This window comes from Cyprinus carpio, chromosome B13, assembly GCF_018340385.1.
Source record: "Cyprinus carpio isolate SPL01 chromosome B13, ASM1834038v1, whole genome shotgun sequence".
In the NCBI taxonomy this organism is placed as follows: Eukaryota; Metazoa; Chordata; class Actinopteri; order Cypriniformes; family Cyprinidae; genus Cyprinus; species Cyprinus carpio.
Window position 1 is genome coordinate 3,917,034 of NC_056609.1, and position 22,931 is coordinate 3,939,964.

Here is a 22,931-nt window from a genome sequence, read left to right on the forward strand (position 1 = left end):
AGCTGCCCACTGCTCCGAGTGTGTGTGTTCACAGTGTGTTCACTTCTCACTGCTGTGTGTGTGCACTTGGATGGGTTAAATGCAGAGCACCAATTCCGACTATGGGTTACCATACTTGGCAAATGTCACGACTAAAACTAAAAAAAAGGGAGTGTTCCAGAATTTTGCTAAAGTATAGGCCTGCTGCTCAGATAAAGGACATTCATGACTAATGCTTAAAAAATGTAAAACAATGTGACATTGACATTACAATTTGGCCTATTATAATATAAGCACAATGCCTGGCATCAATGACTTTATTAAACAACCTGTGGGGGGAGCCACATCCTGCCCTTCCTCGAGCCCACAAAACAAACACATCAAACTCCTGCAGTGGGAAACAACCTGTTCACCGCTCCCACATTTCCAAGTAGGGGATGATGGCGTCATGAAGAGTTCCTCAAACATCTCTGACATTCCGATACAGACATCAAACCCTCATCATCCACAGGACTGAACTCTAAACTCCTGACGCTTCTTACAGCAGGTGAGAGGAGTTTTATAGCATGCTGTCTAATATATCATACTCTACAGTACATGAATATTAGGTATTTAATACTGTAGGCTGTGATAAAAAAAATATTTTGTTCATTTTATTTTGCACAAACATTATGATTTATAAGAACGTCATATTTAATAAAGATGAGTGTTAAACCATGAAATCATGTGCAAAACAGATCACACGTTATATTTTAGTGCTTGTGTTACTGTGTATTAACCTGAAGTATGTGGGCTGCTGGTTTGAACTAAACGCATTGTTCTAAGTGTTTGATGGCTGCTTGTAGTTGCATTTAAAATGTTTACATTTTTCAGTAGAACTTAAAAACACACTTCTAGAGAGGTATGTGAACTGCATGAGCTCTGACTGGAGTTGAGCCAATGAAAGCAGCATGAAATGTTCTCACATGTTCAGCAGTGATGTAACCACAGCTGTTATGTTGTTGTTTTGATTTGTTAACCTATGTAGAACCATCATGATGTTGGAAATTTACCTGGTAATGACAGTTGCTGCCAGTGCTGTTTCCCAAGAGACAGAAGAGCATGTATCATATACGGCAAGTGTATTTACATAAAACTACAAATAATGCATACTATTGAGCAGGCTATGCAGTTTTGTTATTGCAGTTCATATATATTTTATATGGACAGGTAAAGCGTTTTCATACAGTGTTTTTTTTTTCTCACTGCAGTGCACAGAAGGCTATGAATATGATCCCATTAAAGAGGTATGCAAAGGTAATACAATAATATTGTTGATATAGTATACTCTCTCTGTCCCTTTGCCTATTTTCATGTCTCTGAGAAAGTGATTCTAAAGCATAATGCCAGTTTTCTCTCCATGTTCATGAACAGATATTGATGAGTGTGCACTTGTCTCTGATACCTGCAAAGGAGGCATGAAGTGCATAAACCACTATGGCGGCTACCTCTGCCTCCCTCAGAATGCCCAGATATTTATCACTAATGGAGACGAATCATCCCAGCGCACAGACCCTATTCCCCAACCCCCCCTTAACCCTCTGAACCCCACTAACCCACAGACCCCACAAACACGCACCCAGTCAAACCACAGAGGTGTAGTAGCTGGAGCCTCACAGTGCTTGCCGGGTTTTACACTGGATGAGCAAAACTACTGCCAAGGTAAGCCATTGTTTTTAACACAACAGTATTTGTGGCAGTGTTAGTCTCATTTATGGGTTTGGTAATAGAACTATTTTTTCCCATCATGGATTTTCAGTAAACAGTGCAATTGGTGCTAAATGTCCAGATTTTATTTGAAAAGGTTCTAAACTGAAAAGTTATTTTTAGTCAGTAAACAGGAAACATACATTTCAGAAAATGTTGTTTTCCCAGCATTAAAAATGCATAAAAAGCCATAACATAATATTATAATTTCAGTAAAGGTAAAAGATACTTGCAAACAGGCCTTGCAATGACATTTTGGGTGGCATGTACTCACCTGAAAAAAGGGTACCCCTTTTATTTTAAAAAATTTAGTAGGTCTAACACTAATAGTTGACTAACCAATTTTATTAGTCGCTTAATCGCAGAAAAAAATCCACAGGAAGTGGCGAAGTCACGCAGTCTGACAGACAGATTATTAACAGCTGGTCCATGAGTTAATTATAGTACATTGTTCAGGATATCCAAGTGTTCATTTCGATCATCAAACTCAAATGTGGCTTATCATCTGAAACATGGGAGTAGTAGCAACATTACATGACTCCATGATTTTTGCTCATACAGATAAAAGTAATACATCTTTCAAATCTGTGAATCGGTCTACTTTTGTGTGCACTCACAATAACAACAAAATGTTGTGCTTTTGTAAAATAATGAAAGCAAAGAGGGTGCACTTTCTGCCGACTAGGTCTCTGTGGACTTTGGCAGGTAAAAAAAACTGTTTGCCTCACAGACATGAAAAATATATCTATAGAAAATGTTTACTTTTAAATAAACCAGTTCAAATGGAAAACACATATATTTTTAGATTATGTGATCCGTATGAAACGTGCACGTCCACTGTGGAGATGATGAGTCAGTGTCGTCAACTTCATCACTGCAGCCAAAAATACAGAAAACTTCAATCAATTAATTATTATTATGTTGAGGCAGTCTTCTTGTTTTTTTTTTTTTTTTTTTTTTTTGTCTTTCATAATCATTACTTCTGCCAGTGCGCTGTGTCAAGCTTTATGCATGTGCTTGAGCCTTTATAAGCACTTATGAACACTAATAGGCAAAGGCTTATTATTAGGAATTATATGGTTTATTAATATAAACACGCAATTAGTCGACTAAGCGATTAAAATGATCGACTTACTAGTTGACCAGAAACATCTTTAGTCAAGTGTAGCCCTAAAAATTAGCTGCATACTTGTCACAGTGTCACCTGACTCCACTGTCACTCCCTCACAATCACCTGAGTACTGATCACTTGCACCTCATCAGCTGCACCCTCATCAGCTCCTGTATAAAAGCACACACTTCTGCCCAGCTCATTGTCTGGTCTACTTGTTGGTATATGGACCACTTTCCTGCCTACTTACCACCTGTGATTCTATCCTGCAATTACCTCCAGCATTCCCCCATGTCTCCAACATCCTCTATCGTGTGTCTACTCATCCAAGTCTTCATCCCTGAAAAGTGTGTGCACTCCAGCGAATCCACAATCTCCCTCTCTATCTGCTAAGAGAGTAAACCTCTTCATTTTCCAGTATTGCATTGCTCCATTACTACTTACCCATTGCTACTCATTTACACATTTTCTCTGTTAATAAAATCACTTTGTGTATTGCCTGCTAATCCTGTCTTTGTGTCTGGTATTTCCATAACAGTAGAACAGAATAAACACGACCACATGATTTCAACGAACCCATTTCAGGAGATTGTGGATTCACTGCGGCGGGCCTTCGCATCCTCAACAACATCGATCACCACACCAGCCACTCCTTCAGCACCTGTTCGAGTGGTTAGTCCCATGGCCAACCTGGCACCCTACTTTGGCTTGGAGGAGGGCTGCAATAGATTTTTTTCTACAATGCTCACTGGCCTCAAGATGCAGTCGCACCAATTTCCTACTGAGAAATCCAAGATCTCCTTTGTAATCACTCTGTTTTAAGGGTGAGTGCTCAATTTGGAACCAGGATTGCCCAGTCACCCAGCCATTCAATAGCTTCGTAGCTCATTTCTGAGAAGTGTTTGGAAGACCACTTGGTGATTTATCTGTGGGTGAGTTATTTTATCACTTAAACGAGGTAAGATGTAAATAATAGATTATACTCTTTGTTTTTGCACTTTGGCGACCACTAGAAGGTGGAATGAGTGCTTGCTCCTCACCCCCTACCGAGAGGGTTTGGAACCCAAGTTGCAGCTGTATATCACTGCCTACAATGATAACATCGGTCTGGAACACTTCATTCAACTCTCCATCCGTGTTTCTCATAGTATGCAGACCTGTATGGAGGACCAACAGGGCCAAGAGTCTTCTTCTTACCAACAACAGCCAAAGTATGCCAGCTCTCCAAAACCAGGTACGGAGCCCATGGTTGTGCACAATTCTTATTGCCCAGGGTCTGAAGAGAATGAGGGCATATAATCTCTTTATGCCCTGTCCATCCTCCTCCGCCTGTGGTGAGTTGCATTCATACTCCTAGTTTTAATGCATCTCCACTCACCACTTAAGTCACCCTTACTGGTTGTGATGTCTCTCTTTCAGTATTCACCCTTCTCGACTTTGGGTCAGCCAGCAACTTTATCTTGGGAGGCTGTGCCATCAACTCCAGATCAAAATAAGCCCCATCAAAGTCAAGTCCAGGTGGTAACAGGAAGTGTGGAACCCATCCAGCTTGGCCAACTCCATCAAAAATCCCTGGATTGTCTGGTTCTGGAGGAATACACCATTGGCATTATCCTGGGGCGTTCATAGTTAAATAAACAAAACCCAGTGCTATCCTGGAAAACAGTAGAAGTCTTGAAGTGGGGCAAAGGCTTTTACCCTGAATGATTCCCTTTCCTTCCCCAAATTCTTATTGACCTGTTTCACATTGATCTGTGAAAGTTCTCCCAGTTTACTTCACGTCCATCAAGAGTCCGGTAAATCAATAATTGGTGGATATACCTCCCTACTATGCCCCCTTCAGTGACATATTCTGTCTAAGAGAGCTTCCCAACTGCTTCCCCACAGGCCATGGGACAGTGCCCTAGACCTATTTCTGGGTGAACCAGTGCACTGTGGCAAGATCTATCCATTATCCATCCCAACTCAGATTAGACCTTCTTTGTTGAAGGGCAGAAAGTGTGGCTCACAACGAGTGACATCAGGCTGTGTTTGTGTCTTCCGGTGCTGTGGTGGCCTCTTGAAATATCTAGTGAACTAGGAAGGATATGCTCCTGGAGACAGATCCTAGGTCTCCAAATATGATATCCTTGATCCTGATCTCCTCTCGGACCCCAGGAACGGCCCATGGAGGGGGTGCTGTCACAGTGTCACCAGGGTCCACCGTCACTCCTTCACTCAGTTCACAGTTATCAGAATACAGCTCACCAGCACCCTTATCAGCTCCTGTATAAAAGCTCACACAAGTTCATTGTCTGGTCTACTAGTTGGTGTACAGACCACTTACCTGCAGACTTAGTGCGATTCTCTCCTGCAATTACTTCCAGTATTCTCCCTGTGTCTCCAGCGTCCTCCATTGTGTGTCTACTCTTCCAAGTCTTTATGTTGGAGAACTGTGTGCACTCCAGCAAATCCACAATCTCCCTCTCCATCTGCAAAACATTAAACCTCTTCATTCTCCTATATTGCGTTGCTTCATTAATACTTAACCATTGCTAATCTTCACCCATCTGTTAATAAAATCAGAGGTGGAAGAGAAGCTGTATTTTAAGTGGCATTTATTGTAGATGCATTTACACAAACTGTTTAATGCAGCTCAGAGGTGGCATGAATGTATTTACACTGCAGTTACAATTGAATAAATGTTATATTAAAGTTTTAAATATGTATTTGTGAATATATAAATGTTTGACTTTGCACAACTTTTATGCCAACACCAGACCAGCTTGCATGTAGTTAAGCTATTGCTAGTTGGCTGGTTGCATTCAGATTCAGATATGTGCATGTTTGTGCTGCTATTACTATGCCTACTATGTAAAGTGACTGTTATTCCATTGAAAAACAAACATGTGAATATGAAATTGTTTTGTTTTTAATGTTTTTGCATTACTCACAAAATAGATTGAAATCTATCAAATAATGTACATTAAAGTGTCATGAAACCCTAAAACACATTTTTTGAGATGTTAACATATAGTGTATGTACAGGTTGCACATCAGTGAAAACAATAATATCACTCATTATGTCTATCATTAAGGGAAAAGTGAATACATTTTTCTTTTTTTGGAGCAATTTCGTTCTTCCGGTAAAGAAAAAAAAAAGTCAAAAAAAGTGACGTATATGTGTTAATTCGAAGTGGCAATTGGTAGCCGAGGCTGGAAAATACTTGTCTACGTCATCAGTTTCCTGAGCTTTTCTCAGTATTATTCATGAGAATTAAGTCTTATGATCCAATTACTGTGCTATATTATGCATGAGGTCATCTTACAGTGGAGAATTAAAATCTCATGAAAGAGTTTCCATGCTGTCAGTTTATTTCTGTAAACATGACCATAACCATATTTAATGTAACAGCACTTGGAGTGCGCAGATCATAGTTCATATCCGGACTGGAACAAGTGTATTTCATTCATATTTTATATTCTCTCGTGCCCAAACATGAACCAGCACCGTATACACACACAATATAAAGTCTTTTTCAAATTAAATATGCACAGATAAGTGCATTGATACAGTGGTACATCTGATCATGAACGCATTGACTGAAAATTCAAAGAAGAGTAAACAAAAATTGACTGCCTTTATTCTTTCTGTTTTAAAGATATTTTAATATTCATTTGTCTCTATAATGAGTGTGTTGTAGGTCTGTGTTTTATTGGTTGTTTTCTCCCCTCTTCCCACCCTCTACACACTGTGTGTTTATTGGGTGTCAGGGACGACCCTTCCAAAAACCATTGCCAGATCCTAGGCTGGACTGTAGCATGAGTGGCAGGCTTCATCGTAAGAGTGCCACGAAGGAACTGAGTTATCAAATGGTGTCTCTCCAAAGGCCCATCACCTAACAGAGGTTGGATGGCAGCTATGATCACCATGCAGACCTTAAAAATGGAGGGGTATAAACCCACATAGAAACAATTCTGGAGGAATGCCAACTCTGAAGCCACTGGGTAGTTAACTGGGTCCAACTGCTGTTCCCTGTACCATGAGGTGAAAACCCTTCACTTCAAGAAGAATGATTCCCTCGTAGCAGGAGCTATAGAATTTATGATGGTCTCTTCAACCTTAGCCAAGAGACCAGAGTTCAGGAACCTTAGGGGCCAGACCTACAGTTTCCACATCTCTGGCAGGGAGTCGTATATTGTGCCCACAACTTGGAGTAGAAGCTCCCTCCAGATGGGGATATCTTACAAAGGACTATTCAGATGGGCTATAAAGTCCTAAAACCACACTAAGGGTCAGCCAGATTAGGGGCCGGGGCTACAAGGAAAAGCATTTAGACATAGCCTTGGCCATGTCTGTACCATGGCATCCAGTCCAAGGGGAGCTGGATATGTGAGGGAGTGGACAGTGGGTTGTTTCTTATTGTGCGAACAGATCTAATTACCCGAGCCTGCTTGGGGCCCACCACAATAAACAATATGCCATAGAATTTTGGTGGTCTAGAATCGAACTGGATTCTGTATCCCCTTTTCTATTGCATGCAGGACCCACTGACACACACTCAGCATAAGTTTTTAGGCTGCTAAAAAAAAGTCTTCTAGGGGAATAAAATTTTCGAGACTGACCTCGGGTGTATCTCGGGACAAGGCAGGGGATAAACCTTCCGAAGTCTGATGATTTTCATTTAGTCTCCTGGAACCTCTTGATGGCCAAACTGACAACATCACTGAAGAGGCCAGAAGGAGACAGTGGGGCATCAAAGAAGGTGGTTTTATTTTTGTCTTTGGTGCTTGATAGATTGTTTCTCTTCATGGGCACCAATGCTGACATGGAGCAGTCGATGACTCAGGCTGTCACCTTGGTGGGCCAGAGACAAGTCAGTGGCCTGACAGCAATCATAACTTGCTTTTGCGGCACACTTCCTGCTTCTCTGCATGGGTCATGACCGTCACCAGCTTCTCATAAGCAGGGGATATAGATGGCATGTCCTCCATATCTCCCACCTTGATGAAGAGATGATATCCACCTCCTCAGAACTGGACAACATCAACATCTGGCTCTCACTCGGGGTGGAAGAATCCTTGGAGAAGGCTTCTGGATCCCAAGCGCAAATGCTGGAGCACATGGGAGAGAGCTGAGGAAGGGCCGAAGCCATCTCTTGGAGCTCCACTTACGACCCCCACGATCAGAGCTGCCGCACTACCTCCAGGATCAGAGCATTTTGATTGGCAGCTGCTCACAATGTGCACCCTTTTGATAGCTGACCACACATGCTCTGCTCCCAAGTTGTGTACACACAAATTGTGTGTTCCCACCCATGATGTAGCATGGGCAGGGAGGTATACATGATCTAAACTGCTTCTCACTCACCATAGTAATACTTTAACTTTCCACTTTATATTCCCTTAATACTTTATACCAACAGAACAGTTTGACAAAGAGCACAAAGAGAAAGAGCTGAAGAGCAGAATCTAACCTGTTTTTTTTCCCCCCCTGGCATCCTTTGTAGCTTCCACAGTACACCATCACACATCATGAGTGACTCAGCATTACTTCAGATGCAGTCTTGCAGAAGCAATCCCCACATCTTTAGTGCAAGTTCCTTAAAGGGGAACATTATTTGCATTGTAAATGCAAACAGGAAGAGATCATGGATTTGAACAGGAAATAGACTTCAAAAATGGACTTGGTTCTTGACCAGGTCTTTGCTCTGGAAGGGGTGGAAAAGGCCATGTAATGTTGGGATTTGACCCAATAATGCAATCCTTGGTTCATCATGCATTGACAAGGAACCTAAAAAGCACTTTATGTTCAGTAAATCTGGTTAAATCGACCAGTCTGTAGCTATACTTTAGGCTCTTGGTTCCATGTGGAGAGATTACCAACTGAATATTCCTCTTTTCCTGTTAATTAATTTCATGATACCCGTCAATGGTCCACACATTGACCAGTCTGTGTGATTGTGTATGTTTGGGCAGATGTAGATGAATGCTCTCAAGGCCTACACACCTGCAATGCAGACCAGATCTGCTACAACACAAGAGGCTCATACACCTGTCAATGTCATCCTGGATACCAGAAACATGGAGAACAGTGTGTGGGTAAGTTCATACTGCACTCTAGTCATCAAAGCAGCCTACTGATATAACTCAGCAAAATATACAATAATTATAATCCTGTAATAAGTATATATAATCATGCTGGTTTTGGGTTGTTCTAGAAAACAAAACTTATCTGGTGAAACTGGTGAAACACTGGTCAGCCATCTGTGTGGTCATTCTGGTCAGTGTGGTTGCTGGTTAAGCTAGAGGGTCAACAGGTTTTAGTTGATCTGGTCTAGAGGGAACTCTAGTTGGGAGAGGTCTTCTCTAGAGTCTGTTATGTCATTAGCATCAAATATTAATACTTCAGTAAAACAACAACAACAACATCACCCTTATATTGTTTGTAAACAATATGCTTATAATAGTGAAATAAATAAAGATGATAATTGCCTTTAAATCAAAATAATCTCAGTGAGGCATGGAAATTAAAATTCTAAGCCAAAAAATAAAAAAAAGATGATTTTCTTTTTTTTTTCTTTTTTTTTTTTTTAAAGAATAGACACATTTACTGGATATTTTTCTTAAACAGTAAGTGTTGGGTAACAAAATTTCTCAGCATTTCTGTCAAGCTTGCCCAGCATATGACGAAGCCCTTATTTCATTCAAAACAGACATTCTCATTTACATTTTTTGATCATGGAACACAAAAGAAGACATAAGTAGCAAAGGTATATTAGTAGAAAAAGCCAAAAATGTGGTTCAAAATTATAATTTTTTCTTTTATGCCAAAAATCATTTGGATATTAAGTAAAGATCATGTTCCATGAAGATATTTTACAAATTTCCTACCATAAATATATCAGATTTAATTTTTGATTAGTAATATGCGTTGCTAAGAACTTAATTTGGACAAATTTAAAAGCGATTTTCTCAAAATGTCTCTCTCTCTTTTTTTTTGCACCCTCAGATCCAGATTTTCGAATAGTTGTATCTCACCCAAATACTGTCATATCCCAACATTTATATCAGCTTTCAGATCATGTATAAATCTCACAAATCTTGACCCTTATGACTGATTTTGTGGTCCAGGGTCACATTTATGGATTTGCCAGACCCCAAAGCAACTCACAAAAGCAATTTCAGATTTATTAGACAGCTTTTCAATGTATCCCTAAGATTCTAAATTAAGTAAGTGAGTAGGTAAGAAAGCAAACTTAATTAGGTTCTTAGTCCGAGGTCCCCCCGCCCCCTTAAATTCCCTGAACTCCCTACAATGATTTTATTTAAGTATACTGTTTCAATACTCCTTGGGACTAAATTGACCCATTTTCTAGTAAATATAAGTACACCTTTAAGTATACTTTAAGTATAACAGTAGCAAACTTTGAGTACACAACTAGTTTACCTCTATGTTTGTAGTTTGTACTGCAATTATACTAAAAGTGAACTTATAGGTTTAATGCTAGTTTACTAATTAAAAGGGATACTCCACCCCAAAATGAAAATTTTGTCATTAATCACTTACCCCCATGTCGTTCCAAACCTGTAAAAGCTTAGTTCGTCTTTGGAACACAATTTAAGATATTTTGGATGAAATCCGGGAGGCCTGTGACTGTCCCATAGACTGCCAAATAAATAACTGTGTCAAGGTCCATTAAAGGTATGAAAGTCATCGTCAGAATACTCCATCTGCCATCAGACGTGCAATCTGGGTTATATGAAGCAACGGGAATACTTTTTGTAAGCGAAGAAAACAAAAATAACGACTTTTTTCAACAATTCCTTTGTCAGCAGTCTCCTCCGTGTCTCTCCATATCACCGTATGCTGCGTATGCTCTTCTGTATCATCCGCGCCACAAGGATGCACTGTTTTCTTTCAAATCAAAGCTAAATACACGTAGAAACAGTGCATCCTTGTGGCGCGGATGATACAGAAGAGCATACGCAGCAAGTATACTCATAAGTTTTCTTTAAATTAACTTTACGTCATACTTTAAGTATATTTTACTGTATGTCCCTATTTAGGTTTTAATTTGTATATATTTTGTTATATGAATATCTGAACATACAAAACATCCAAAGAAAGAACAGGGTATCTGCTTGTAAACAAAAACATTTTATTCTAGCTTTATGCATTCCTTTTTAAAACACTTTAATGTGGGTAAGTTTCATAAAAATAAAGAAATAACATTTTGAACAAAAAGTTGAAAAAAGACTATCAATTGGATTCAGAATGATTATTCACTGAGAATGAGAATTCAGAAGTCAATCAACACCCCAAAGCTTGACTGTAATTATTACCTCTTCATTGGTCGACATTTTATTCCATAACGTTACAGTTTTGATGCTGTTTCATGTCAGATGATCGTGTTACATGTGTTAGTATCTGTTGTTTCTTTTTCTTCTACACTTGTGTTTTTTTTGGAAATTCTGTACAGAAGATGTGTACTAGCACCCTCTACCGTATAGCAATGAAAACACAGATTCTAGGAGCAAAAGTATAGCTCAAATATATTTAGACTCTTTGTAAGTATAAGTCAAGTATACTTAAATGTCATTTTAAGTATATTTCTGAGGACTACATAAAGCCCATTTCTGAGAAGTACTGTACATAAAAAGTAAACTAAAAGCATACTTTCCTAGTTTTAGTTTAAAGGAAGTATAACAATAGCACACTTGAATAAATCTTTTCGTTAGGGTTAGTCGATTAAGAAAATAAACTTCCTCCGTGAAAAAAGTTTTTTTCTATTACCCTGCAAATGTGTTTAGAATACCATAGAAGCTTATTCATGCACTGTGTGTGTGAACCTCTTTGCAGATAGAAATGAGTGTATGCTATCACACTACTGCATGCACAGATGTGTGAACACTGCTGGCTCTTATTTCTGTGAGTGTAAAGATGGCTACCAGCTCGCCAGCAACAACCACAGCTGTGTAGGTGAGTTAAAGACCTAACCTGCCTTTCTATCTGCACAGCTTTGCTCAAGAATGTGTGTGTTCAATGGAATTCAAGATATCTTTCAGTATCTCTCTAAACTTCTGTTTTACATTTTCTCTTACCCTTTGGTGGTCCAGGCCTGTACTTAGCAACATATACTGTATTTTTTTTTAATTTACATGTCTCTCTTTGTAAACAACATATCACATTGAGTCAATTAATTAAAAAAAATTGGCAAGGTGTTAAAGGGGTTTGTTGGAGTTAATCTGAAAAATATTAAAATGTTAAATAGCAGTCTGTTTTTAAATGTTATATTGACTGTAGAAGAATCTTTATTGAGCAATATACGGGACAATTCTTATTTTAGAACAGTAATCATTATCTTTTTGCACTTATTATCACTTGAAATAGATGTCAGTACTATAAAAGGGCAAAAAGGCCTAGTTGATAGATTATCATATTAGCATGCTTCACAGTTTTGCCAGGAATTTGATTTCAAATATATTTAATAAAGAAATGTAAAACATCTCAAAGGGTGGATAGGAGTAAGAGGAGCTTCAATTTAAAGTGAATCTGTTAGCACAACATATTTCAAAAGGAGAGAGACCAGTTGGAATCGATCCCAGGGTTTAGTGAAACAGGCAAATGCAGTGCCCACCCTCTATGTTAATGTAAGGGGGTCTTTCAAAGGTGTAGTTTGCAACTTCACATTGTTCATCTGATTTGAGGATACAAAGGAATGTGAAACTTCAGCTTAATACCTAACTTCTGAATCAAAGCTTGAGGATCTTTGCCAATAAAATATGATCAACAACATGATAAGGAATTCCTCAGCGAGGAATGGTTTCCTGCAAAATTATTTTTACACATGAATTCATTGGAAATTGAAGAACATACTGATAAGAACGGCTCTTAGGACCAGTACAAGCACACCAAATATGTGTCTAAGGTCCTGTAGGTCTGTGAGCAGGGAAGGATTTTATTAAGCCTCATGATGAACAAAAGAATGTTTCTTTTACAGGCAGCTCAACTGAAGCATGTGGTACCCAACTAGAACTAAAAGATGGAAAGTAGAATTACAATCATGGCCAAAAGTTTTGGAAGTGGCATAAATTTAGTGTTTTGCAAAGTTTGCTGCTTCAGTACTTACAGATTATTTTTCCACATGTTTCTATGGTATACTGAAAAAAACAATGATCATATCATAAGTTTTAAAGGCTTTTATTGACAAAAAAATATGAGTGAAAATGTACAGTGTTGACCATTGTTTTTCATAAGCTCTGCAATTCGCTCTGGCACGCTGGATATTAGCTTCTGGGCCAAATCCTGACTGATGGCGATCCATTCTTGCCTTATTAGTTTTCTGAGTTGATCACAATTTGTGGGCTTCTGCTTGTCCACTCGCCTTTTGAGGACTGGTCACAGGTTCTCTATGGGATTGAGATTGAGATTGGGAGTTCCCTGGCCAGAGATCCAAAATTTCAATGTAATGATCTTCGACCCACTCCTTTATCACTCTTGCTTTGTGACATGGTGCTCTATCATACTGGAAAATGAACGGATCATAACCAAACTGCTCATGGATCGTTGGAAGAAGTCACTCTTTATTCATGGCGGTGTTTTTGGGCAGAATTATGAGAGAGCCCACTCCCTTGGTTGAAAAGCAGCCCCACACATGGATGGTCTCAGGATGCTTCACTGTTGGCATGACACAGGACTCATGGTAGCATTCACCGTTTCTTCTCCGAACAATCAATTTTCCAGATGTCCCAAACAGTCAGAAGGGAGCTTCATCAGAGAAAATAACTTTGCACCAGTCTTCTGCTGTCCAATTCTTGTACTTCCTGCAGAATTTCATCTGTCTTTACATTTTTTTCTTGGAGAGAAGTGACTTCTTTGCTGCCTTTCTTGACACCAGGCCGTTGTCCAAAAGTCTTGGCCTCACTGTGCGTGCAGATGCTCTCACATCAAACCTGCTGCCATTCCTGAGCAAGCTCTGCACTGCTGGAGACACGATGCTGTAGCTGACTTCTCAGGAGGAGATGGTCCTGGCGCTTGCTGGACACTCTGGGATGTCCTGAAGACTTCTTCACTGCAGTTGAACCTCTCTCCTTGAAGTTCTTGATAATGCGGTAAATGGTTCTTTCAGATGCAATATTCTTAGCAGCAATTTCCTTGCATGTGAGGCCATTTTGATTCAAAGCGATGATGGCTGCACGTGTTTCTTTGGAGGTAACCATTGCTAACATGAATACAATGGTTAGAAGTGCTTCTTCCCTCCTTTTATAGCAATCAGTCTGCTCTTGCAATCTAATTAGTATGATAGTGATTAACCCGACTAGTACTCATTCACATTTTCACATGTGCTGTTATGATTAGTCAGTTAATGTTAGCTGGTCATTTTGTGTCAGGAACAAAAAACAGTGAAAATGACAGTGCTCTTGTGCTCAAAGCAGGGTCCATAAAGAAATAGTTTACTAAGTTGGATTAACTTGACTGGTCTGCACACCCGCTCACCCAACATTAGTTCCTGGCCTCATGCTAATACTGACGCGAAAAGAGTGGTCTGCTTTGATTTAGAAACACTGGATTCAGTGCTAAGGTTTGAGTATCATATCTCAGCTTGTGATGTCCCTCATCTGTAAACTGCTTTGCATAAACTAAAACAATAGAACAGTTTATCCATCAAGCGAAGAAGGCAGAGCCAGGAGACTAGATGGAAACATCAAAGGAGGCAGAGCCAGGGCAGTGGATGGGACCGGTTAAGGATGTGTGGCCAGAGTACTGGACAGAACATGTCTAAAAAAAGTGTAGGCATGTCTTAGGTAAAAGTAGGCTTCTGTCAATAAAAGGTTCAAGATATTAGAATTACTTTTAACTTGAATTTTAGTTTACCTGTCAAAAGAAAAGTTTGAAATATTGATTGAAATTCCTCCATATTGCAAAGGTACTACCAGTGTTTACCCTTGTTTCACCCTGTTTTCTGTCTCTGTGTATTTTGGCAAGTACTTTGAACACCGGCTAAACACCCTCTGGTCCTGCTACAGTAGACATGCTACTCTCACTATTATCTGTGTGTAGGTATGCAAATATAGGTTGAAAGGCTGGGAGGACATCCTATCATTGCTATTCGGACTGAGTGCAAATATGGACAAACATGAGCCTAAGCCTTCCCTACAAGAAGAAATATACACACGCATACATTGCACACCCCAACTTGATGCTTTAACTAGTTTTTGACCTTTTTTTGTTGTTGTTAAAGAAGAAATATATGAACTGTCCATACAAATAATGTTACTTTAAACTAACATATAAAAAATATTGTAAATTACCTGTCGATAGATTAGATGTATAATTGTATTCAGTAACTGTGTATGGGTTTGTTTCAGATGTGAATGAGTGTGATCTGACTCAACCGTGCCAACATCAGTGTTTCAACCTCTTGGGCTCATATATCTGTCAGTGTGATCAGGGTTATGAACTTGCACCGAATTCAGTCTCTTGTGTGGGTAAGTGCTAATGCTGGATGTTCCTGTGCTTGTTTCGAGTGCACTTTCTACTTGCCAAGTGTATTAGTTTGTGCAGGTTCAGTGCTTAACATATGAGAGCAATGAGAGCTGTCAAAAAGGGTGCATTAATAGAGAGGTGAAGGGAAGGAAAAGATGTGGTAGAAAAAAGTGTACAAGCAATAGGGATAACTGCACCCTGGAGAGGATTGTGAAACAAAACCCATTCAAAAATGTGGGGGAGATTCACAAAGAGTGGACTGCAGCTGGAGTCAGTGCTTCAAGAACCACTACCCACAGATGTATGCAAGACATGGGTTTCAGCTGTCGCATTCCTTGTGTCAAGCCACTCTTGAACAACAGACAGTGTCAGAAGCGTCCAAAGACATAAAGGACGGGACTGCTGCTGAGTGGTCCAAAGTTATGTTCTCTGATGAAAGTAAATTTTACATTTCCTTTGGAAATCAGGGTCCCAGAGTCTGGAGGAAGAGAGGAGAGGCACACAATCCACGTTGCTTGAGGTCCAGTGTAAAGTTTCCACAGTAAGTGATGGTTTGGGGTGCCATGTCATTTGCTGGTGTTGGTCCACTGTGTTTTCTGAGGTCCAAGGTCAACACAGCCGTATACCAGGAAGTTTTAGAGCACTTCATGCTTCCTGCTGCTGACCAACTTTATGGAGACGCAGATTTCATTTTCCAACAGGACTTGGCACCTGCACACAGTGCCAAAACTACCAGTGCCTGGTTTAAGGACCATGGTATCCCTGTTCTTAATTGGCCAGCAAACTCGCCTGACCTTAACCCCATAGAAAATCTATGGGGTATTGTGAAGAGGAAGATGCGATATGCCAGACCCAACAATGCAGAAGAGCTGAAGGCCACTATCAGAGCAACCTGGGCTCTCATAACACCTGAGCAGTGCCACAGACTGATCGACTCCATGCCACGCTGCATTGCTGCAGTAATTCAGGCAAAAGGAGCCCTAACTAAGTATTGAGTGCTGTACATGCTCATACTTTTCATGTTCATACTTTTCAGTTGGCCAAGATTTCTAAAAATCCTTTCTTTGTATTGGTCTTAAGTAATATTCAAATTTTCTGAGATACTGAATTTGGGTTTTTCCTTAGTTGTCAGTTATAATCATCAAAATTAAAAGAAATAAACATTTGAAATTTATCAGCCTGTGTGTAATGAATGAATATAATATACAAGTTTCACTTTTTGAATGGAATTAGTGAAATAAATCAACTTTTTGATGATATTCCAATTATATGACCAGCACCTGTACAGGTCCTTCTCAAAAAATTACCATATTGTGAAAAAGTTCATTATTTTCCATAATGTAATGATAAAAATTAAACTTTCATATATTTTAGATTCATTGCACACCAACTGAAATATTTCAGGTCTTTTATTGTTTTAATACTGATGATTTTGGCATACAGCTCATGAAAACCCAAAATTCCTATCTCAAAAAATTAGCATATCATGAAAAGGTTCTCTAAACGAGCTATTAACCTAATCACCTGAATCAACTAATTAACTCTAAACACCTGCAAAAGATTCCTGAGGCTTTTAAAAACTCCCAGCCTGGTTCATTACTCAAAACCGCAATCATGGGTAAGACTGCCGACCTGAATGCTGTCCAGAAGGCCATCATTGACACCCTCAAGCGAGAGGGTAAGACACAGAAAGAAATTTCTGAACGAATAGGCTGTTCCCAGAGTGCTGTATCAAGGCACCTCAGTGGGAAGTCTGTGGGAAGGAAAAAGTGTGGCAAAAAACGCTGCACAACGAGAAGAGGTGACCGGACCCTGAGGAAGATTGTGGAGAAGGACCGATTCCAGACCTTGGGGGACCTGCGGAAGCAGTGGACTGAGTCTGGAGTAGAAACATCCAGAGCCACCGTGCACAGGCGTGTGCTTTTGAACCAGAAACAGCGGCAGAAGCGCCTGACCTGGGCTACAGAGAAGCAGCACTGGACTGTTGCTCAGTGGTCCAAAGTACTTTTTTTCGGATGAAAGCAAAATTTTGCATGTCATTCGGAAATCAAGGTGCCAGAGTCTGGAGGAAGACTGGGGAGAAGGAAATGCCAAAATGCCTGAAGTCCAGTGTCAAGTACCCACAGTCAGTGATGGTCTGGGGTGCCATGTCAGCTGCTGGTGTTGGTCCACTGTGTTTTATCAAGGGCAGGGTCAATGCAGCTAGCTATCAGGAGATTTTGGAGCACTTCATGCTTCCATCTGCTGAAAAGCTTTATGGAGATGAAGATTTCGTTTTTCAGCACGACCTGGCACCTGCTCACAGTGCCAAAACCACTGGTAAATGGTTTACTGACCATGGTATTACTGTGCTCAATTTTCCCTGCCAACTCTCCTGACCTGAACCCCATAGAGAATCTGTGGGATATTGTGAAGAGAAAGTTGAGAGACGCAAGACCCAACACTCTGGATGAGCTTAAGGCCGCTATCGAAGCATCCTGGGCCTCCATAACACCTCAGCAGTGCCACAGGCTGATTGCCTCCATGCCACGCCGCATTGAAGCAGTCATTTCTGCAAAAGGATTCCCGACCAAGTATTGAGTGCATAACTGAACATAATTATGTGAAGGTTGACTTTTTTGTATTAAAAACACTTTTCTTTTATTGGTCGGTTGAAATATGCTAATTTTTTGAGATAGGAATTTTGGGTTTTCATGAGCTGTATGCCAAAATCATCAGTATTAAAACAATAAAAGACCTGAAATATTTCAGTTGGTGTGCAATGAATCTAAAATATATGAAAGTTTAATTTTTATCATTACATTATGGAAAATAATGAACTTTTTCACAATATGCTAATTTTTTGAGAAGGACCTGTATATGTTTTTTATTTAATATTTCAAAAATTTGACTTACATTCAAATTTAAAAATAAATAAATTAATAATTCAGTTAAAAATAAAGATGAGTGAACACCATTTTTACACAAACATGTAAAAATGGTCCTTTTTGTGAATATCGTAATTAGGTATTTGTGAATTCTTTATGTTAGTTGTTTATTATCAGTGTTTCATTGCATACTTATAGGAAGAGCACATTCATTACTTGACTTGTGATTCATTTTTTTTTTTTTTTTGTATGCATGTGATATGTTTGGGGGTTATTTCACCTGCTACTAAGCACTTCAGATTACCGGTGCTCATTCACAAACATGCCAAACATCATACAAACTGAAATGCACAGTTATTGCATTTTGTGCATTTTCATCTAAAATTCAATTGTTTGAGTTCGAAATTTTGATTGGACCGCCCTAAAAGTAATTCCTTATCATTAGCTAGATTGTTTTCAGCCTTGTTTTAGACAAAGGTGATGGATGTGTCTCAGTGTGGTTTAATTGTCGCTGTTTGTTGAGTTTGTGTTGTTCTGCTGTGTGTCTAGACATTGACGAGTGTGCATTCTCCAGCTACATGTGCCAGTATGTGTGTATTAACAGCCCGGGTGGATATTCCTGCATCTGCCCAGAGGGATATCAGCTGCAGAGAACAAGAATGTGTCAAGGTATCAGCCTCCTCCTTCATAAAATATAGCACTCGTCATTGCCTGGCCTCCTCTCTGTCTACCCACACCCAGATATTTCACATCAGAGCAAGATGGGCCAGGAATTCCCAACCACTTGCTAACGGAAACAATGCAGAGCTCAAATGGATTAAACTTTATTTAAAGGTGTCCTTGTTACAATATAATTATACATTTAAGCACTGAGTAACATTAATTGACAGCATGTACTTACAATAGGTTTAAGGTTAGTTGCATGTAATTACGCATGATTTACTGTTATAACTACAGTGCATGTAACAAGAAAACTGTAAAAATAGGTAGGTACTTCTGACTGAAATCTGATATTCAACATGAAAAACTTTGTGTGCTTTTTGCCTGTATGTTGATTTATAGGATAGATATGACTTATTGCTAATCACAGTCTTTTCTCTGGCGTCATAGACATCAATGAGTGTGACACAGGTCACGAGTGTAGGGAAGATGAGATGTGCTGGAACTATTACGGAGGTCATCGCTGTTACCCTAAGAACCCGTGTCAGGAGCCTTACGTGCTGACGTCGGAAAAGTAAGTCAGTCTGTGTTTATCACAGAAATCAGCAGAGACACAAGTTGTGATTTAACACTTAAGCACGGAAAAAAGAGAGTAATGTTCTTGCTCTTATGCATAGCCGGTGTTCGTGCCAGTCTGCTGGTGCATGTCGAGGCCTGCCGCAGTCTATCATTTACAAATACATGAGCATTCATTCAGAGCGCACCGTACCAGCAGATATCTTCCAGATTCAAGCCACAAACATCTTCCCCAGTGCACACTACAGCTTCAGGATTAAAGCTGGCAACGATGGAGGAGAGTTCTTCCTTAGGGTGAGTAACCAAACCTTGTATTTTTGCATTTAACAGCTGCATGAAACTAAACTGTTAAAGCTGTTTCATTTGATATTTCTTTGGCTGATTATATTTTTGGCAATGGCTTATTTTTTTAGTGGTTTTGTAGTACAAAGAAAATACCAGACTACTGTGGTTTGACCACTGAGCGGTGTTGTAAGCCAACTGCATTAGTAGCTTTAGGCCGTAGTGATGATGGTAGATGTCAAGTCATTTGTTGGCAAATTAGATACTACTGGTCACACTGCATTCATTCTTTATCTCTTCTCACATTCCGTTTTAACACAGTTTCTTGTTAGGAAAGGTAAGGCCTGATTCTTGCAGCACATATGCAGGTAATTCAGTTTTGCTTTCCCTGGTTTCCCATAATCAAATATAGATGTCTTGATCATTCTGAACATAAACATTTCTCTGTGTCTCTGTATCAGGAAAAAAATAGGAAAACATTAGTCAAGAGATGTGCTCCACCCTGATTGTTTCCCCAAGTTCTCCCCAAAGCACAGAGCGGGATATTTGATAGCACATTTGTCATTGTGGGGAAATATAATTATTTTCTTTCTTTCTTTCTTTCTATTTTTTTTTTGTCAGTGCTGTGATTTTAATAAACTTTAAAATAATGTCACTGTCACCTTTAAAAAAAATTTGGAGGAAGATGGGGAACCAGTCGGAGGAGGACGGGAAAAAGTCTGTTTAGATGGTGTTTAATTGCACAGGCTTCATCTTCATATATTGGAATTAAAATAAAATAAATAAAATAACTCATATTGTGATATTGGATTTTGGTCATATCGCTCACCTGTAGCTTATCCAAAAGGCTTCAGTGAGGCTTTTAACAAATAACAAATAGAGACCACATCTCACCTGTTCACCTGCATCATTACATGTGTTGCTGATTAGGTTTGAATCCAGTATAAGGTGCTTTTGTACTTTATGCTGACTTGTCAGTTGCAACATTCTGAAGTGTGTTATTTGCTGATAACTACTGTCATCAGTAGCAATGCTGAATAACATAACGTTCATCTGGATGTCATGGATTTGTTCTCTCTGGTTTCATACAAACACAGGTGCTGAAATCTTGCATCTTTGTTATAGCATTAAAAATGAATGGAAAGACTTCAGTATTAATGTTGACTTCAGTAATTACTTCAGTAATAACCCAAAGGTTGTGGGTTCGAGTCTCAGGTCCGGCAGGGATTGTAGGTACCACGACTGAGGTGAGACACTTGAGCATGGCACCGAACCCCCAATTGCTCCCGGGCGCTGTACCAATATGACTGCCCACTGCTCCGGGGGTATGTTGACCGTGTGTGTGTGCAATAGGAATAGGAGCCCTCCGTGGGCTAGACTCTGGGGCTGGACACTGGACACTGGAGCGAGCTCTGGGGCTGGAGCCGTAGACTCTGGGGGTTGTGGGTGTGGAGCTGGAGCGGGATCTGGCTCTGGGGCTAAGATGAGGACTGTGAACCGTCTTTTCCTCCTCATCCTCCTCATTTGGTTACGGGGTGAATTGGCCTGTCAAAGCCTGTCTTCAGCCGTAGTCATCTTGTTCAGTCAGCTGTTCTGTCACGTTTTACGGGGAGGAAGGAATGAGGAGACGCAGGAGAATACTTCAACATGGAATTTAATGGAATCAGCAACGGGGAAATCACATGTACTCACAGAAGACATCTAACAGCCGACACAGACTCAGGGAAACACAGGGTTTAAATGCATGGGGCAAATTATATAATTAATCAGACACAACAGGAAACAAATTCACACAACGAGGACAGGAACAGGAAAGACCAAATAAGGAAAACAGGAACTAAGACGGGGGTAAAACAAGGAAACACAAGTCCACAACACTGACAACGAGCAGTTCTCCAGCAACAATAAGATTTTATCTTTCAGGCCAGTATGGCCCCAAATCAGGAGGAAGGACATGTTTCTCCGGCCACCCATTCTCACAGTATTAAATGAATTTTGCACAGATGGGATCAGTTTTCTGATTCTTAATTATTGTATTCAACCTTGCATCAGTAGCTCGGAGGGCCTGAACCTCAGCATCCACAAACACCTTAACATCGTCCTTATCTTTTTTCTCTTTCTGCGTAAACGTGTATTTCACTGGAGCTCTTGATAATGTATCAGCAGTTATGAGCTGCTTACCAGGCATGTGCACAAGTCTCAGATGGAACCACAGGATTCGTGAAGGGAGCTCATCTTTTGCTTTGGTGCTCAACAGTGAAAGCAGTGGTTTGTGATCTGTCTCTAGTCTATACTTTAAACCAAGGAGGTAAGTTGACAGATGTTCACATGCCCACGTGATGGCAAGGGCCTCTTTTCTATTTGTGCATAATGTTTTTGTGCCTCAGAGAGGGGCCCCTGGAGATGATCACCACTAGTTTCCATGTTTCAACTGCCTGTTTTTGACTCAGAACACCCCCCAGGCCAAAGGAGGAGGCATCTGCAGCGACACATGTCTCAGTTGACAGTGAGTATGAGGCCCACACCTGATGAGAACTCAATTCAGCTTTTAATTGCTGAATTGCCTCTATTTGTGGTATCATCATTCATTTTTCACAAGATGCAAGATGAGGAAAAATATTCCTAGATAATTAGTTATGCCCAGCAGTCTCCACACTCCTTCCACCCCAGTTGGTTCGGGCATGTCCATAATCGCCCTGACTTTGCCATGGTCTGGTGCAACTGGCACTACTTCTGCTGTGATGTGATGACCCACAAACATAATGTTGTCTGCAACAAACACACACTTTTCACTGAAGGTATACCCCTCTTCTTACAGTCTTTTGAGGACACAGTGCAGTCCCTCATTGTGCATATCCTCATCGTATACTAATGTCATCTGCATGACACACGACCCCTTCGAATCCTTCCAGCATTTGCCTCCTAATTTCCCCAAGCCCAAGAAAACTGAGGGGTATTTGGCTCTAAAGTCAGCTCATGTACTGTGTAGAGACACTGTATTAATGTGAGGGCTTCTATTGCGGGAAGGCCCAGTAGGGGCTTAGACAGTCCAGCAACTACATAAATGTGTTGTTCAGTAGTTTTATCTGGCCTTTAAATCGCCCCTCTACATCAAGCTTATTTTTTGTGTGTGTGTGTGTGTATATATACATATTTTGATTTGATTTTATTATTTTATTTATTTATTTTTCCTTTTTAATTTTGATCTCTGTTGCTTCTAATTAAAGTGATATTTTATTGT

The 22,931-nt window shown here is 40.0% G+C and overlaps 1 protein-coding gene across 4 annotated transcripts in view; it reads left to right on the top strand.

Moving 5' to 3' along the window:
- The first annotated feature begins 355 nt into the window (after window positions 1-355).
- Window positions 356-22,931, top strand: part of LOC109071541 (EGF-containing fibulin-like extracellular matrix protein 1) — a 29,889-nt gene continuing 7,313 nt past the window's right edge. Inside the window, exons 1-10 of one of the 4 annotated variants that reach the window (XR_006156234.1) lie at window positions 356-526; window positions 1,007-1,094; window positions 1,230-1,275; window positions 1,393-1,680; window positions 8,795-8,917; window positions 11,679-11,798; window positions 15,188-15,307; window positions 18,722-18,841; window positions 19,283-19,406; window positions 19,510-19,702. Coding sequence is in view for 3 of the 4 variants with exons in the window: in XM_019087982.2 (XP_018943527.1) it covers window positions 1,014-1,094; window positions 1,230-1,275; window positions 1,393-1,680; window positions 8,795-8,917; window positions 11,679-11,798; window positions 15,188-15,307; window positions 18,722-18,841; window positions 19,283-19,406; window positions 19,510-19,702 (1,215 nt within the window). In the remaining variant the exon portion in view is untranslated. Of the gene's footprint in view, window positions 527-1,006; window positions 1,095-1,229; window positions 1,276-1,392; window positions 1,681-8,794; window positions 8,918-11,678; window positions 11,799-15,187; window positions 15,308-18,721; window positions 18,842-19,282; window positions 19,407-19,509; window positions 19,703-22,931 lie in introns of those variants that run through there. The other 3 variants (XM_019087982.2, XM_042736294.1, XM_042736295.1) reach the window with 3 other exon arrangements.